The sequence below is a fragment of the Rana temporaria genome, chromosome 7 (assembly GCF_905171775.1).
Source record: "Rana temporaria chromosome 7, aRanTem1.1, whole genome shotgun sequence".
NCBI classification, from domain to species: domain Eukaryota; kingdom Metazoa; phylum Chordata; class Amphibia; order Anura; family Ranidae; genus Rana; species Rana temporaria.
Genome location: NC_053495.1, coordinates 83,315,585 through 83,335,062, shown reverse-complemented (window position 1 = coordinate 83,335,062; position 19,478 = coordinate 83,315,585). Strand labels below are relative to the sequence as shown.

At 44.6% G+C, this 19,478-nt stretch overlaps 1 protein-coding gene across 4 annotated transcripts in view; it reads left to right on the top strand.

Annotated features, from left to right (window-relative positions):
- The window catches only part of LOC120945452 (activating transcription factor 7 interacting protein), a 278,332-nt gene that overhangs the window by 99,156 nt on the left and 159,698 nt on the right, over positions 1-19,478 (top strand). For all 4 annotated transcript variants that reach the window (XM_040359610.1, XM_040359612.1, XM_040359608.1 and 1 more), the window contains 2 exons: positions 2,743-2,888; positions 18,559-18,693. In XM_040359610.1, coding sequence (XP_040215544.1) covers positions 2,743-2,888; positions 18,559-18,693 — 281 coding nt within the window. The remainder of the gene's footprint in view (positions 1-2,742; positions 2,889-18,558; positions 18,694-19,478) is intronic.

Below are 19,478 nucleotides of genomic sequence, written 5' to 3'. Positions count from 1 at the left end.
GCAAGGTTTTGCAAGCAGCTGATTAAAGTTGCAACTCCTCCGTTGAGAAGCTCTGCTTGGTTTTTGGGGTTAAAGCGGGAGTTCACCCATTTCTAAAAAAAAATTTTTTCTTCCCCTAGATTCCTGCTCGTTCGGTCTAGGGGAATCGGCTATTTGTATTAAAATATGAGCAGTACTTACCCGTTTTCGAGCTGCATCTTCTTCCGTCGCTTCCGGGTATGGGTCTTCGGGAGCGGGCGTTCCTTCTTGATTGACATTCTTCCGAGAGGCTTCCGACGGTCGCATCCATCGCGTCACTCGTAGCCGAAAGAAGCCGAACGTCGGTGCGGCTCTATACTGCGCCTGCGCACCGACGTTCGGCTTCTTTCGGAAAATCGTGACGCGATGGATGCGACCGTCGGAAGCCTCTCGGAAGACTGTCAATCAAGAAGGAACGCCCATTCCCGAAGCCCATACCCGGAAGCGACGGAGAGGATGCATCTCGTAAACGGGTAATTACTGCACATATTTTAAAATAAATAGTTTCCTGCTCGTTTTTACTAGGGGAATCGGCTAAGGGGGAAAAGTGCCCTCTAAGGGTGAACCCCCGCTTTAAGTTGGTTTTACCGATACTGTTTCCACCCCTTGTTTTTTTTACACTGCTTGGGGATGTCCCACTTGTCAAGATTTAAGGAGCTGTGTCCGTCCATGGATAAGAGAAAATAGGAATTTTTTTTGTACTCGCCGTAAAATCCTTTTCTCTGTCGTCAATGGACGGACACGGCACCCACCCCTCCTTTTTTAGGTTTGTACTGCTTGTTACGAACTAAGGCTTGCATACTGCAGGGAGAAGGGTTATGTCTGGAGGAACCGCCTCCTGGGCGGGGCTGTTTTAACTCAGATAATTAAATACATGTTACTTTAACAAACATGTTTCTGTCTAGTCCACGCCTGTGAACAGGAACATAACCCTCTTGTCTAGATTTAAGGAGCTGTGTCCGTCCATGGACAACAAAGAAAATGATTTTACGGTGAGTACAAAAAATCATATTTTCTAGCAAAAAATGCGGATTTTAACTTGCAAGCAACAAATGGCAGAAATGGGCCATACACACTATCTGAAAAATGCCGCTTTCCATACGATCGTTGGTACAGGGCTTTCGAGAGCCCATAGCGACAATTCATCCAATCCATTATTAGATCGGACAAGCGCAGAACTTTTCCATGTACGATACCAGATTGTACGATTTTCATTTAGTCAGTATAGTTGTTGTCCGAAAATACAAATGCATTACAACACATGACATTACTTCTGATTTTTTGTTTTATTTTATTTTTAACTTTTTCTGTCGTACACGAATTTTCGTGACTTTAGTAACCTATTCAATTTCTACTTGCGACTAATGAGCAAAAAGTCAGACGATCTGTCGTCCTATTTTTCGGATAGTGTATGGGCCATTTGTCATGAAAGTGTTAAAATGACAAAAACCCCAAGAAACACTTATTGGCAGTGATGTCATTTCACATATTGCCTGAATATATTAACAACATTAAATATAAGGGAAGCCTTTTTTCAATTTTTTTTTTTTTTTTTTCTCGGCTTCTTGCTTATCCTTGTGTGGTAGTGGAATAGTGCAATACATGTTTAAACTTGCATGTTGCAAAGCTGCTATTGTAGGCTCTGGATGAATGTGTTGCCGATTTAGAAATGCAAAGTAGTGTTAATTCTGATGTAATTTTTTTTTTATTTGGTTTTAGTCAGCCTTTTGACTAATGCTATTTTAGTTTTATGACTTAAATGCCATTTTAGTCATCTGAATTGTTTTTGTTTTAGTCGACTAAAATAGTGTCAATTTAGTTGATGAAAATATTTTAGCCGCCAAAATTAACACTGGCTAGCAGTAACAATTGTTTTCTGCTGGACGGGAATGCTCCCCACACCCTTAGCTGGCAGAATCAAATAGCGCAGAAGGAGGCACTGACTGTTGATGGGGGGGGGGGGGGAGAGAGCGATAATCTAGAGATTTTTTTTTCCCACCCTTGGTGGAAGGAAAGAAAATTGTATCATCTATGGCCTGCTTTAGGCAACCCAAAGATTTTTTGTTTTTTTTTTTGTTTTTTTTGTTGTTAAACCAGCGGGTTCAATGAAAACTGACTTGATTCCCCCATCAACACTCTAAGTCAGGCGTCTCAAACTGGCGGCCCTCCAGCTGTTGCAAAACTACAAGTCCAAAGAGGCATTGCAAGAATGACAGTTACCAGCATGACTCCCACAGGCAGAGGCATGATGGGACTTGTAGTTTTACAACAGCTGGAGGGCCACCAGTTTGAGACCCTTGCTCTAAGTGGTTGGGGAATCCTCCCTGCTGAGCTGTTGTATTTTGACAGCCAGAAGACTTCCCCACAGTCAGAATACACTGTTCAGCTTTGGAGGTTTGTAGCTAGCAGCTTTGATCGAGTGGCAAATATCCGACCGGGTTGTTTTGCAGAAGTCGAGCGGTAGATCGGCTTTTTTGTACAACCTCCCTGCCTATATACATGGTTTGAAATTTAGTTGGTTGCTCTTAAGGTTATAGTTGATGGATTTTATTTTTCCAAATGCTGTATCATGTAAAATATACAATAAAATTCATAGATGGCTGTGTTTTATCTTGAAGTAGATTTTGTTTTAGCTATAATGGTGCTGTGTGTTTAGGTTTTTTCCTTTTTTGCTTATAAATAAAAGCAGAACTGTACATATTAATGGTTGGATTTTGTGGCTAGGTGAAGTCCCCCAACGAAAGCGGTCAAAGTCTGAAGACTTGGATGGCCAGAGCTCCAAGCGTAGGCGTTTTGAAGGTGAAGAATATGAAGCAGAACTTAAAGTTAAAATAACTGCAGGTGATGATCTCAACAGGAAGTTGCAAAAGGTATGAAGTTTGGATTGTTACAAAAATTGGAAACATGGTTATCCTTGGCTTTAAGCTTTTATGCGTGAGTGTTCCATTATTCAATTTTTGGCCTGTGATTTAACATATGAAAAATAAACCAACATATCACTATGGGTGGCTGGATGTGGTTCCAGATGTATCCTTCCACATATGGATCTGTTCATGTTTGTCAGACTGAATGCAAAAAGTATGTAGGTGGATGCACATCGCCTCATCTGCAACCTTTAGAGATTACAGGGGTATCTTGTTTTTATTCATCTTGTGAAAATCATAAATCTACACAGGCATCACGTCTGTGATCCAACAAAGCAGCGGGTTGTTCTGTGGAGCTGAGGTTGCCTGTTTTAAGGGGGTCTTGGTGTTTTTATTCAAATTTTAAAGCTCTTTCAGATTAAATTGGTTGTAAACCCTTGCATGTACCCAGTGAAGTGGCTATCCTCAGGTGATGATGCACAGAGATGAAACAAGTTGTACACCTGTGTATCACCAGTCTTTTCTTCTCTACGTCCATCTAAAATGCAAAATTTAAAAATCTTGTTAGCTGTCAGAAAAAAAGGGGGCAAAAAGTTGGTTGCTCTTCAGAGCTCAGTGTGGAGACCTCCAAGCTGATTGGAGGGAAGAGACTCGCCCCCTGCACACGGGAACAGAGCTGAGGCTGTCAATCCATACTTTACTGAAAGCAAGTCGGATTAGCAATGCTTTATTTTTTTTTTTTTATTCTAGTAAAAGCACCAGCTATAATGGCTTTAACTCATTTAAGCTACGTGCACATAGGTGAGTTGTAGGGATACTTGCTCGGAATGCAAAATTCCGGTGTTCGGGTAACATGTCCCTGAACGCATGCAGCCCTAAGCATTGAGTACTGTTTGGTACAGCCTTCAACCACTGTGTATTTCAAATTGTCATAGCGTTTGAGAGGATTCTTGCAGCAGTGCTGGACGTCACACTTATGCTTCCCAGGTTGCTGGAAATGCTTTTATTTGACCTACTGAGGTTTATTCCACCTCCAGATTGCTGCTGTTCAGATTTCATGGTTTATTCATTCTGGTGTTTGCATGACTGCCCCATTGTTCATTCACACAACAGCCTTTAGTCTGTGAACTGTGAAAATACAAGGTGCTCTGTGAATGGACAAAGGGAGTAAGGTGCATAAACACTAGATTGAGCTACAGTTCTCAAAACCACAGTAAGACTTGATGTTTAGCAAAAACTGTACTAACATGAATGAGCAGCGATCTGGACATGGGATAAACCTCTGCAAAAGGTAGCTTTTTACACAACCGTAAAAGTTGAGTTCTGCTTTACCAAACGGTGAGCGTAGTCTCCCAACCTTTAGCTTGACTCAAGTTGCAGTAATCTACCAATGAGGAGGTTTGAATATCCTAGTATAGAATGGATGTGGCCTGTTTGTAACACTTTAGATTTAAACCAATTTATCTAGTCTTGAGAAAGTGGAGTAAGTGGGTATATTAGATTTGCAATACTCCCAGTAAAGATGGACCCACATCTTGGAGAAAAAAAAAACATTGGGTTATCAGCAAAATTGCAAAATGTTCATCTAGGTGATCCACCTCTAAACCCTAAATTGGGGAACAATTCAGGGGATTCTGCAATGTACTGGATTTTAGGATAAAAATAATCAGGAAATCTCCATGAACCTCTCATATGGATATTACCACCTATTTTATTCAGACTTTTGCAGGGCTTTATGCTGTATATACTCTCGATCTACTTCAAGAAGAGGACTAAGCCTTATTCTTACAAGAGCCTGGCATGTGTAACACCAAACACTTTCTGCATAACTTGGGCATTGGTGTTTTTGTTAAGGATTGGAATGTGTGTACAGAGCCTACAGAGGTTTTGAGAATACCTGTATTTAGTAAATTTTATTTGGTAAAGTATAATCAAAGCGAAAATGAGCCCGTAGACCTCCAGTTTTTGATAAAAGTTCAAAAACCTTGAGTCTTGTTGAGGGATCAAATGGCATCATCTTTCTTGGTAGAAGTGTCTGCTTCAAAAGTCCTTTTTCCGACAGTCTAGATCAGGGGTAGTGAATTAAAATTCAAATTGCAGTTTCCCCTTTTACATCAGCGTCAGCAGTCCTTCCCTTTACACCCATGCACCCCCCCCCCCCCTTACATTGCCGAGCCCCCTCTTTACCTCACATAAAATGCATTAAGAAAAAAGACTTTACAGCCACTTTAATGCGGAGTTCCTACAACATTTTTAAAAAAAAATGAAGCCAGCAGCTACAAATACCGCAGCTGCTGACTTTTAATAATTGGACTCTTTCCCCTAATTGTCTTTCAGGACAGCCACCTGAGAGACCTTGGCTCCTCCCCTCCTGTAGGAAACACCACGCCAGCATTCTATAAATTTCCTCCTCCCCTGCTGGCTCCTCAGTTATTTGTGTTTCTTCCAGAGGGGAGACACCACCAGGAACCTGCCAGGGAGGCTCAAGCAAAACTGTCCAGAAAGGGAGCAGAGGTGTCCTGGGACAAACAGGTTACTAACCTGTCAGAAGATGGCCACCCTCGCATCCCTGAGCGCAGGTGTAGGTCGAGGGGGCTCCATTTCATCACCGAGTGTGGTGAGAGGAGGTGCACAGCCAGCCATCCCATACCGCAGCATGTGTGTGGCAGCACGGGATGGGGATTCCAAGGCGCAGCCACGCCGGGTATCGGGACCGCGCGTTGCCGAGGGCGGGTGACTTCATTTCCGGCGAACGGGGGCGTGCACTTCCGGGGTCGCGGCTTCCGGTTCCGGCTGTGTACTATGAAATGGAGCCAGGCAGAGGTGGGAGGAGCTGCACATGCTGTAGAGACAGCACAACGCACCCTGGTGACACGGAGAATGTCGGAAGCGTAGGGAAGAGAGCCTGCTCCAGCAGAGACCAGCTCCAGCCATTCAAAGGTAAAGGGAACCTAGGGTGGATCTCCCCAAACCTGAACCCACCACCCCTCCTCCCGCCCCAAGGGAAAAGAAAGGGGGGAGGGAAGCCAAGTTCCTCAGTGTCGGAGGGTAATGCATGGGGCCCCTAGTGAGGTAAGCCCACATGTAGGCACTGCGCACCTGCCTTGGGCAGGAGCAGGTTCTGGTATTAAATGTAGGGTGCTTGTTCCTTTATGTATTTTCAGAAAACAGACAAAAATAAGCCTACCCACAGTTCAAAAAGTAAGTGCCTATCTTGCAAATTTACCCTTAGAGACTCTTGGAGGAAAGCAATTTGTATTGATTGAATTAACCAGCTAGTACAGGAACACACTACTGATCATACTGAGCTAGCATCATCTGTTAAAGAATTATCTAATACCTTTTGAATCCTTTAAACCCTTATTTAAAGGATTTCAGATCCCGCAGCTTCAGTCGGCTTCTCCTCCAGTCCAGACGGCAGTTAAAATACCAGAAATAATTCCTTCCACCTGTGCAGGCCCTTCAATTACTCCTAGAGAGGAGGCAGAAGAGGAACCTGACAACGCAGTGTCTGGTTTCCAAGAGTCAGAGGGGGAGGCTCAGGAAGGTGATTCCAGGAAGCCGTCCCGCTACAAACTCTCACTAGAGGATGTTGATCATCTCTTGGGAGCTATATATACCACTCTGGGTATACAAAGGGAGAAAAAGACTCTATCCCTACATGACCAGATGTACGAGGGATTAGGGGAGCAGGAAAAGAAGAATTTTCCGGTTCACGACGTGTTAGTCGAGGCAATTAAGAATGGCAAGACCCAGAAAGGAAACCCTTTTTTTCCTAATGCCCTAAAGAGACGGTTTCCATTCTCAGATGACCCATCAATATGGAATAAGGTCCCAAATCTAGATGCCGCCTTTTCACAGATATCAAGGCATACGGATTTGGCATTCGAGGATATGGGCGTCCTATCTGAGTCTATGGATAAAAGGATGGACTCGTTAATTAAGAAGTCATGGGACTCCGCGCTGGGAAGTTTAAAACCAGCAATGGCAGCCACAGTTGTGGCGAGAAATATGGAGATCTGGCTAAACCAGATCCAGGCTCACATTGAGGAAGGAACTGCAAAAGAGCAAATACTATCCTCTTTTCCCACACTGCTGCGAGGCATAGCCTACATCGCAGATGCCTCAGCAGAACTAGTGCGCATGACGGCCCGATCATCCGCACTAGCTAACTCCACAAGACGGGCCCTATGGTTAAAGAAATGGCAGGGGGACTGCGCGTCTAAGACCAAATTATGTGGCATCCCATTCACAGGGGATTTGCTATTCGGGCCAGGGTTGAAGGTGCTAGATCGAACAGCGGATAAAAAGAAAGCATTTCCGCTGAAACGCAAAGCACCCTGGAGTCAGCCACAACCGAGTAAAAGGAGGCAGAAAAGTGCAACTTGGGTTCCGAAGGGTCCCCGTTACACAACTCCCAAGGCAGATAATCAAAAAAGACCTTGGGTCCCGAAGGAGTGGTAAAGGAGGAGTGCTTTTTCGTCCTGAACAAACCTATGATAAGAAGTGACAAAGTGATCAAAGTAGGAGGAAGACTGGGGGCCTTCCTACCACAATGGGAAAAGATAACTTCCAATCACTTCATTTTGAGAACAATAAGACAGATATCACCTGGAGTTCTCAAAACCACCCCCAAACAAATTTTATCTAACCAAGCTCCCAAAGAACAAAAGTAAAGCCGAAGGGTTAATGAGAGCCATAGAGGATCTCGGGAGACAGGAGGTAGTCACAGGTGCCAAAGGAAGAAAGGGGACAAGGGTTTTACTCCCACATGTTCGGAGTACTAAAACCCACAGGGAAGATCAGACCAATCCTAAACCTCAAGCCCCTGAATGTGTCCATAACCTACAAGAGATTCAGGATGGACTCTGAATTTATTCAGTCAAGGCCCTACTACCCCCAAACTGTTTTCTAGTTTCCCTAGACTTAAAGGATGCATATCTTCACGTCCCAATACACAAGTTTTCAAATATTTCTAAGATTAGCCATAGAAACCAAAGACAAAACCAGACACCTACAGTTCCGAGCCTTGCCCTTCGGCCTTTCCTCTTCACCCAGAATCTTTACAAAGATTCTGGCAGAAGCCTTGGCACCCTTGCGAGTCCAAGGCATATCTATCGTCGCATATTTAGACAACTTACTTCTGTTTGCAGAATCTCCAGAAAGATTGCAAAAGAATCTCGGTCACACAAACGTTTCTAAAAAAATCTAGGCTGGTTAGTAAACGTGGAAAAATCCAACCTACAACCGACTCAACCGTTAATATACTTGGGATATGTGCTGGACACGATCCAACAAAAAATATTCCTGCCCAAAGAAAAAATAGCAAAAATACAAAAGGGAGGTAAGTGCAATACAAGCAAGCTTTCCATGCACCATCAGGAAGGTGATGTCAACTCTGGGGTTGCTAACATCTGCAATCCCAGCGGTACAATGGGCACCCTTACATTTTCCACCACTGCAGATGTTCCTACTAAAGGTATGGGATCACAAGCAGGAGTCCTTGGACACTCAAGTTCTTATACCAACAAAAGTAAAAAGGACCCGGTGGTGGTGGGAGGACAAGAGAAAATGTAACCCAAGGACAGCTGTGGACACTTCCCATTTCCCAGACCCTTACCACGCAAGTGGCATAGGTTAGGGAGAGCATCTAGGCTCCAAAATAACACAGGGGACATGGGAAAAGGAAGAGAGGATGAGATCATCCAACTGGAAGGAATTGAAGGCAGTAGGGTTTGCACTTCAATCCTTCCAGAAGGAACTAAAGGGTCATCACTTGCAAATCAGATCCGACAACGCCTCAGTAATAGCCTATATAAACAAACAGAGGAACAAGAAGTGGAACCCTGTGGGCACTGGCAGAGAAAATCCTGAAATGGGCAGAGAAACACTCTTTTATCAGCAGTCCACCTAAAAGGGGACTTAAACAGAGTGGCAAGAGGGCGACTGGGCGTTAAACCAAGAGGTGTTCAACCAAATCACGCAGAGATGGGGAACACCCCAGGTGGACTTATTTGCCTTAAGAGAAAACAAACTGTTCTTTTCTCTGAAAAAAAGAGGATGGGGCTCTAGGGGTGGATGCGTTGGCACAGAGGTGGACATTCAAAATATGTTATGCCTTTCCCCTGCCAGTACCGATACCAGCGGTAATAAGGAAACTTTGCATAGAGAATACACCACTGATTCTCATAGCACCCCATTGGCCCAAGAGACCGTGGTTCTCTATGCTAAAAGAACTCGCTATGGAGCCCCCCTGGTTACTTCCAGTCCAGGAAGATTTGCTCTCCCAGGGCCCAATATACTGCCCCCAAGTAAAAAGGTGGGACTTGGCCGCCTGGTGTCTGAGGAGCAGCTGCTAAAAGCAAAAGGGTTCTCAAACCGCTTAATGGCAACACTGCTAAAAAGCAGGAAAGTGGAGACACGCAATATATATCAGAGTGTGGAAGTGCTTTAACAACTGGTGCACAGAAAATACTTTCAACACACAGAGCTCAGTGGCAGTCTTAGAATTCCTACAGAGTGGTGTAGAGAAAGGACTAAGCATTAGTACCTTAAAGAGTCAAGTGTCAGCTCTATCGGTTTTTCAGGAAAAGAGACTAGCACCTGATCATGGATAATCAGACTCTTCAAATCCCTGAGCAGACAAAGACCTATACAAAGTACAGTCTTTCCAAAGTGAGACCTGTCATTAGTGCTGCAAACTTTGACAGACCCCTTTGAACCACTAGAGAATTGTAGCCCAAAGACGTTGACAGTAAAAACAGTCTTTTTGGTAGCAATTACTACAGCAAAAGGTCAGTGAGATAGAGGCCTTATCTATCAGACCCCCCCTTCTTTCAAATTTTTGCAGACTGCATAATTTTCAAGAGGGATCCGGGATTCCTGCCGAAAGTAGTCTCGAGATTCCACAGGGAACGAGAAGTTGTGTTACCTTCATTTTGTCCGAATCCTAAGGAACAAGAAGTTAAATTTCATAATTTAGATGTCAGGAGATGCGTCTTACATTATTTAGAAGTAACAAAAACACTCAGGGAGACGGATTCCTTATTTATTTTACATTCTGGAGCTAGGAAAGGGCATAGAGCCACTAGATGCACCATAGCCAGATGGCTAAGAGAAGCCATTGAACAGGCTTATAAGTTAGGAGGCATACAGATTCCACAGGGTATCGGAGCGCACTCCACAAGATCAGTGGCAGCCTCACAGGCAGAAAGAGCTGGAGCAACGCCAGAACAAATCTGTAAAGCGGCAACATGGTCCAGCTTTGCCACCTTCGTGAGACACTATAGGGTGGATCTCTTGTCAGCTAATGATCCGACCTTCGGATGTTAGGTCTTACAAGCTGTGGTCCTGCCCTAAGGCACCTCTCAGGTGGCTGTCCTGAAAGACGATTAGGGGAAAAACAAAGTTACTTACCGGTTAACGTTCTTTCCCGGAGTCTTTCAGGACAGCCGGGTAACCCACCCAATTTCCTTGCGGGAAATGTGATATAGTTAACTATTTGTATCATATATTCTTGTGTCTCCCCAGCAACTGGAGGAGCTCTTTAAAGAACTGAGGAGCCAGCAGGGGAGGAGGAAATTTATAGAAGGCTGGCACGGTGTTTCCTACAGAGGGGAGGAGCCAAGGTCTCTCAGGTGGCTGTCCTGAAAGACTCTGGGAAAGAACGTTACCGGTAAGTAACTTTGTTTTTCCTGTCCCAGGGTCCAGCGATGCAGGGAAACAAAGTCCCCCTCCTCTCTCCGCAGGGGTGTGGTTTCACAGCCGGTCACAAACTGTCTGGCTGAGCAATCACCTGGGACTTATGACGTGTCCCAGATTGCCGAGGGGGGGGGGGTGTGAACTTCCTCCTGGCGCCACAGAGCCCTGGGAGGAAGTGGGAGCTGGAACCCTCTAGCATGTCAGGGGGTCACCTTCCCTTAAAGCGGAAGTTCCATTTTTGTGTGGAACTCTGCTTTAAGGTTATGGTCTCTCCTAGTAGCCTTGATTGCAAAAAATATATTCACCTTTTTTATAGTTGCAGTAAAAGCATACAATGTTACCCGTTTTTTTGGCTATCAATGTTTGTTCTGCCAATTCACAGATAACTTTTGGGTTCTAGAGTTACTGAGCGATACTGATTTGTTGGTCCAGCCTAGGTTTAATTTCATACCAGTGATGAGATTTAGAACCAAGAGTAATGGTGAAGCTCACCCTTGAAGATGCATGACCTCTTTCGCATGTCTTTATTGGCAGTAGACTGTATGCTCCAAACAAAGGGCCGGTGTGTGTGTGTGTGTGTGTGTGTGTGGAAAAACTGGAATATATCCATTCCTCCAGATGTTTTCACAAACGATGTTGCATTTGCCCACACATAGTCCGTAATCTTAGGAAGTATCTAAATCTGGGTCAAGAAGGATGGTCCCATAATCTGCCACCAGGAGGAGTAGTAAAATACCCATCCCGTTTTTTTTTTTTTGTTTTTGCCATTTGCCCTCTATCCCATAGCAAAGATTTTCCTTCACTTGCTGAAATAGCCAAAGCAGGAAGTTAGAGGAAATCTCTTCAGTGAGGGAATCCCTATGCATCACTGGGGTCACCAGAACTAGTGACCCCTCTATTACTTTCCTGGGGATAAACCAAAACCCCGGGATTATCTTTCACTTTTAATGAGTGGTACACGGCACAAATAGGGGTTGATTTACTAAAGGCAAATAGACTGCAATGCAGTTGCTCCAGAGCTTAGTAAAAGAGGTAAAGCTTAAAGGATCACTAAAGGAATTATTTTTTTAGCTAAATAGCTTCCTTTACCTTACTGCAGTACTGGTTTCATGTCCTTATTCGTTTTTGCTTTGAAGTAGCTGTAATTCTGCTGTCATCTCCACACTTCCTGCTTGTCTGGCTCCTTATAACCACAGTACTGGGAGATTTTCACGGTGGTCTAAGCTGTCATTACTTAGTGTCTAAAACTCCTCAGAACCAATGAGATTCATTTTAAAAACAAAATACGGCCCTGGATTTGTTTGTTTTTTGTTCTGTGGGTCTCTTTACTTCACATAAACATGAAACCAGTTTAAAACCAAAAGTGAAACTAGATGCACATTATATGATGGAATTTAATCTATTATTAATCATTTTTAAAAGGAATCGGTTAACTTTTATGTCTCTATACCCTGTAAACAGTAATTTCAGCAAAAAAAATGTTTTCCTTTAGTGACCCTTAAGAACTTTCCCTTTTTTTTGAGTTTGCTGTCTTGCCTGAAACCACCACTAGAGGGAGTAAAGAGTTGGAGTTCCATTCACCATGTCAGGAACGTAAGCTCAGTGCATCAGCACTTCCTCTGCTGCAAGCAGATGTGTGGGTCTCTTCCAGGAGTGGATGTCTTCCATGAGGCAGGTCAGTGCAGAAGCTCACACTCTTGCCTCTTTTCCCATGTTGCCATTCCCCATAGGCACACGCGGGGGGCGCGCCGCTCTGCTGCGCATGTGCGGAAGAGACAGCAGCCTGGGGGCACGTGAGTTTTCTACGTGGTTGGATTACAGGCACTTAAAGGCACCTACTCAGCATCAGACTTTGTGATAGTTACTGTATGTAGATTGCTGAACTAGCACAGTAGTGTATGCACTGTCTTTGTACCTCTGCTTTTGGCTTAACCACTTAAGCCCCGGACCAATATGCTGGCTAAAGACCCAAGGTGTTTTTACAGTTCGGGACTGCGTCGCTTTAACAGACAATTGCGCGGTCGTGCGACGTGGCTCCCAAACAAAATTGGCGTTTTTTTTTCCCCACAAATAGAGCTTTCTTTTGGTGGTATTTAATCACATCTGCGGTTTTTCGTTTTTGCACTATAAACAAAAATAGAGCGACAATTTTGAAAAAAAATGCAATATTTTTTGCTATAATAAATATCCCCCAAAAACATAATTTTTTTTTTCCCCTCAGTTTAGGCCGATACGTATTCTTCTACCTATTTTTGGTAAAAAAAAATCGCAATAATCGTTTATCGGTTGGTTTGCGCAAAATGTATAGCGTTTACAAAATAGGGGATAGTTTTATTGCATTTATATTTATTTTTTATTTTTTTACTACTAATGGCGGCGATCATCGATTTTTTTTCGTGACTGCGACATTATGGCGGACTCTTCGGACAACTTTGACACATTTTTGGGACCATTGTCATTTTCACAGCAAAAAATGCATTTAAATTGCATTCTTTATTGTGAAAATGACAGTTGCAGTTTGGGAGTTAACCACAGGGGGCGCTGTAGGCGTTAGGGTTCACTTTGTGAGTGTTTACAACTGTGGGGGGGTGTGGCTGTAGGTGTGACATCATCGATCGTGTCTCCCCTATAAAGGGGATGACGCAATCGATACGCCGCCACGGGGAAGCCGTGTTTACACACGGCTCTCCCCGTTCTTCAGCTTCGGGGACCGATCGCCGCACTCGAGCGGCGATCGGGTCCGCGGTCCCGGAGCTTCGGACCGGGTCGCGGGAGCGCGCCCGCGACCCACGGCTGGGTACAAGTACAGGACGTATATATACGTGCTTGTGCCCAGCCGTGCCATTCTGCCGACGTATATGTGCAGGAGGCGGTCCGGAAGTGGTTAAGAATGTCTTTCTGGAGAGGCAGCTCAGGGACTAAGACAAAAAAAGACGCCTCCTAAAACGGGGAGCTCTAACCTTTGTCAGGATGAGCCTTTGCCTTTGTCAGGAATAGCAGCCTCTCCTGTTGTGCCAGGTCCTGCTTATGTCACTGAGGACACTTTGGCAGCAGCTCTAGACCATTTGGAAGGGAGAATCGCTACATTAATCGCTAAATCCATAAAAAAGGATAAAAAGCGAAGCAGGTCCCCTTTTGTTGCTCTAGATCCCTCTTCAAAAATATCTGATGAGGATGTGGCGCCTTTAGAGGATAAGGATGAGGAGCAATTGGGTGGATGCTTTTTCTGCTTCTCAGGTTAAAAAAAAATGCAGATGCAATGTTATGCTGAAGCTGTATGTTCCACATTCAAGTTGCCCTCTGTGGGGTTAACTGAATCGCCTGTCTCCTCCTTGGGTGCTTTAAAATCCCCACAAGCTGCGTGCTCCTTCCCGGTTCATCCTTTATTGGAAAATCTTATTTATGCCGACTGGCAACATCCAGATAAATGTTCTCCTATGGAGGAAAAGTTTACTAAAAAATAGAAGCTACCTGCGGTAGATGCAGCCATTTCCTGTGTAAACAAAAACCTAACTTGTCCTGTAGACAATGCTCAGGTGTTTAAAGATTTTTTTTCAAAAGAAGTTAGAATCTTTACTTAAATTTTCCTTTTTGACGTTGGGCGCTGTGGCGGCTGTTGTCAGGTCCTAAAGGAACAGGTAAAACAAGGGCTCAATGATCTTCCTCCAGACCAGCTTAAGCTTTGGAAGAACCTACCTAAAGCCTTATGTTTCACGGTCGATGCCATGAGAGATTCTATCCAACAGGCATCCTGCCTCACGCTCAAACTGGTACACATGTGCAGAATCCTTTGGTTAAAAGCATTGGTCAGCGGAAGCTCCTTTTAAGGGGGAACAACTCTATGGGGATGATCTGCATAAATACATCCAGAAAATCTCAAGTGGTAAGACTACACTTTTGCCACCTAGAAAAAAGAAAAACGCCCATGTTTTAAAAGGTCCCTTTCTCCGGTCCCAGGGACCTCTGCTTCAAGACAGTGGTGGCGGCATTCAGTCAACCACAAAGCCTAAGACCCAGTATCAGACCCAGGGTTGCAAAAAGCTGTAGGTCCAAAAGACCGGTAAACAGAACCCTAAAGATTCCTCTATGAAGGGGCGCCCCCGCTCAGCCGAGTGGGGAGATGGCTTTGGCAGTTTCCAAGGTATACCTAGGATACAAAATAGAATTCTGGGAAATCCCACATTATCGTTTCCTAAACTCAAATGTCTCCAGAGAACCATTAAAAAGAGAACTTCTTCCAAGCAGTGGATCACTTGCTGTCCCAGTGGGGTAATCAAAAAGTCCCCCTAAAGGAACAAGGCACGGGGTTCTATTCAAACCTTTTTGTGGTTCTGAAGCCAAACAGACGTCAGACCCATTCTGGATCTAAAAGCCCTAAATTGGTTTCAAAACATTTGTCATTTCTGAATGGAAACAATTCGATCAGTGCTTTTCACCCTACAGGGCGGAGAATTCTATGGCCTATTCATCCCGCTCACCAAAAGTTCCTAAGGTTCACTGTAGAACACCGCCGCTATCAGTTTGTGGCTCTACCTTTTTGGCTTGACTACGGCACCTCGCATGTTTTCAAAGGTTCTGGCCCCACTTCTAGCAAATCTAAGGATGCAGGGCATATCGGTGACGTCTTATCTGGACGATCTACTTCTGGTAGAACAGTCAGTGGGACGGTTAAACCACAGCATACTCGGCACAGTAAAATACCTAGAGTGTCTAGGTTGGATCCTAAACTTCCAGAAGTCCTCTCTACAGCCCCAGAAAAGGGTAGAATATTTGGGCATGGTCTTGGACACAACCCAATCCAAAGTTTTTTTTTTTTTTTTTTTTTTTTTTTCTTCCGGAGCCAAAGATCAAATTCTTAAAAGATCTGGTCCACATGGTCAGGGCAAAGGGAAAAACATAAATTCGTCTTTGCATTTGCATGAAGTTGATGGGGGGGGGGGGGATGTTGGCCTCTTCCGAGGCCATTCCATATGCCCAGTTTCATTCAAGGCTATTTCAGAACAGTATCCTTGACTGCCTGGAACAAAGATCCAGGCCTTGGATTGGCTGATGCACCTGTCCTCAGAGGTGCGCCAAAACCTCAGTTGGTGATTAAACACCAAGAATTTGCGTGCAGGGAAATCCTTTCTTCCAGTCACTTGGAAAGTGGTGTCTACGGATGCCAGCCTGTTGGGCTAGGGGCAGGGCATTCTGGAAGAAGCCTCAGCCCAAGGAACTTGGTCCTAATCTGAGAAAGGCCTCCTATCAACATTTGGGCAGTACACCTAGCCCTCAGAACCTGGACACACAGATTACAGGGTCACCCAGTTCGGATTCAATCCGACGATGCTACTGCTGTGGCTTGCGTCAATCACCAAGGGAGCACCAGGAGTCTGAATGCTCCAGAGGTGAACAAGATTTTAACATGGGCAGAAACTCGTATTCCTTGCATTTCTGCGATCTTCATCCCAGGAGTGGAGAATTGGCAAGTGGATTACCTGAGCTGCCAGCAATTGTCGCCGGGGCAATGGTCTTTCCACCCGTGACATTTTTCAGAATGTATGCCAGAAATGGGGTACCCCGGATGTAGACCTATTCACTTCCAGGTTCAATAGGAAATTGGACAGTTTTTGTATCAAGGACAGTAGATCCTCTATCCTACGGAACAGATGCACTTATGATTCTCTGGGTTCAGTTTTCCCTGGTCTATGCATTCCCTCCAGTTCCGCTCTTAGACTTTGCAAGATCAAAGAAGAAGGAATACCAGTTCTCTTGGTGGCCCTGAATTGGCCCAGAGGTTCCTGGTACACAAAGATCGTAAGGATGGCGATGGATTCTTCCACTTCCAAGACCTGTTATCACAAGGTCCAGTGTTCCATCCTTCCTTACAAAAGCTAAATTTGATGGCCTGGCTGTTGAAATGTACATACTGAAGAAATGGGGCCTCTCGGGTCCAGTTCTTTCCACTCTAATGCTAGGAAGCCTGCCTCCAGGCTCATTTATTATAGCACCTGGAAGGTATATGTTTTCTGGTGTGAATCAAGAGGGTGGCCTTCTGTCAATTGGGGGTAGCTATGAAACTAGCCCTGAGTACCTTAAGGGTCAAATCTCAGCTCTATCAATTTTCTTTCAGAGACCTTTGGTATCTCATTCCCTAGTCGGGGCATTCATTCAGGGAGTGTTGTGGGTAAATCCACCAGTCAAACCTCCCTTGTGCCCCTGTAATTTGAATCTAGTTTTGTCAGGCCTGCAGAAGCAGCCCTTTGAACCTATTCGTCATATTCCATTGATTGTCAAGTCGGAAGTTGGCTTTTTTGGTTGCTATCTACTCTGCTAGGAGATTTTTCTGAACTACCAGCTCTTTCCTGTAAAGAGCCTTATTTAGTTTGTCACAAAGACAAAATTGTATTACGGCCCCAACCTACTTTTCTTCCTAAAGTGGTCTCGCTGTTCCATTTAAATGAAGATATGGTTTTGCCTTCCTTTCTTCCTGAACCACAGTCAGCGGGGGGAAATTATTGCACTCTCAGTCTAGATGTTGTAAGAGCAATAAAGGTTTATTTTTATTTTTTTGCCATTTGCCCTCTATCCCATAGCAAAGATTTTCCTTCACTTGCTGACATAGCCAAAGCATGAAGTTAGAGGAAATCTCTTCAGTGAGGGAATCCCTATGCATCACTGGGGTCATCAGAACTAGTGACCCCTCTATTACTTTCCTGGGGATAAACCAAAACCCCGGGATTTTCTTTCACTTTTAATGAAAGTGGTACACGGCACAAATAGGGGTAAAGGAAGCAATAACAAACCAAAACCCTGTGTTTCTATACCCTCTCCAATTTATCAAATCAAACAGTTTTGCCTTTAGCAACAATTAATGTCTTTCCGTGCCAGGAATGCAGTGCCCTTTTCGGTGAGATGCACCGAAAAGTACCTTCCTTCTTGGCCATCTAATGTAACCTACCAATTGCCCTGCCTCCCCCTTGTAATGGAAATTAACAGATTAGGCCAGCCATAATGCAATTAAAAGTGAATGCAATGGTCTTTTAATACCACTGTTCTGTTGCTGTTTGTACAAGGTGAGAAGAGGCTAAGGCCCCTTTCACACTGCTGAACCGTTAGGTGCGCCTGTCAGTTTTTTCGCCGGACCTTAACGGCCGCTCTATGGAGCGTCGCATGTCAGTGGTGACATGTCCGCTGACATCCGATCCGCTAAAATCAGATATCGGATGAAATCTGATGAAAACACATGATGTCCATTTTTCATCTGATTTCTCCATAGGAGACGGTGGCGCTAGACAATGGTGGATCGGATGAAAAACGGACAGGCGGAACAGTTTTCATCCAATCCCCCCCATAGAGGAAAGCGGAGCTCTGACAGGCCCCTCCCTGCACAGTGAGCAAAGAGGGACCTGTCATCCATCGGCTCAGCAGAGATCAACGGAGAGATCTCCCGCTGCAAGCGGATCCGCCCTGTGTGGAAGGGGCCTAAGACCCCATTCTCACACACACAATGTCTGTTTTAATAGGCTCTGCCTGCTTGGCAGGAATCTATCCGTTGATCCCCGCTCAGCCTGCGGATGACAGGTCTGTCTTTGCTCACTGTGCAGTGACGGACCTGTCAGAGCTCCGCTTTCCTCTATGGGGGGGATTGGATGAAAACTGTTCCGCCTGTCCGTTTTTCATCCGATCCACCCTACGGATGGAAAATAGGGTTTTCATCCGTCTGGATTCAGCGGACATGTCACCGTTGACCTCCTTCTCTCCATAAACCCGCTTGAAGTGTCTGTTCAAGTCTGCCTAAAAAATTGACGGGAAGACCTGAACGGTCCGCATGGGTGAAATGGGCCCAAATGTGGATACAGTACTGGGATATAATCAAACAATTAGAAATCACTCTGTGCTGCTTAAAAAGCCAGTTAAGAAAATGCTTAGAAATCTGCAAATATTATTGCATGTTTGTGAAAAGTATTGCAATAACACTCATGTTTATCTGTAGGTGATTCAGAGGATGTTTGAGGAAAAACTAAGTGCCTTACAGTGTGCAGACTTTGATAAAGCAATAGCAGACTTGAAAACGCGAGTGGAAAAAATTGAATGCAAAAAACATGAGAATGTTCTGCATTCCATACAGGTAATATATGATTAATAATGTCTGTTAACAAGTAAGGGTTTTTATTATGTCTATTCTCTGGTCAACTTTTTAAGGCACAACAAGCCCATTTTTTAACCTGCACTAGAATAGTGCACATTGTGTATGTGTACCAAACTGTTACTACAATGACTGCCTGTATTCTTTGGATGTTTTTTTTATTAAAACACTTTCTTGTGCAGCAATCCCCCTTTTTAGTATGATATAAGCCCTTGGGAAGACCCTCACATGTTTGTAAATATTTTATTCTCTTTTCATGTGACAACACTGAAGAAATTACACTTTGCTACAATGTAAAGTACTTAGGGCCAGATTCACGTAGATGAGCGGCGGTGTAACGTATCTACGATACGTTACACCGCCACAATTTTTCATGGCAAGTGCCTGATTCACCAAGCACTTGCGATGAAAACCTACACCGGCGGCCTCGGCGCAAGGCAGGCGAATTCAAATGGGCGTGTGCCATTTAAATTAGGCACACTCCCGCGCCGGACCTACCGCGCATGCTCCGTTTCCGAACTCCCGCCGTGCTTTGCGCGACGTGACGTCATTTTTTCGAACGGCGACGCGCAATTCCGTATTCCCGGACGGCTTACGCAAACAACGTTATTTTTTAAATTTCGACGCGGGAACGACGGCCATACTTTATACAGCAATACGATTGCTGTGTAAATTAAAGGCACCAAAAAAACGACTAACTTTCTTTGCGACGGGAAACTAGACTAGCGGCGACGTAGCGAACGCGAAAAACCGTCATGGATCGCCGT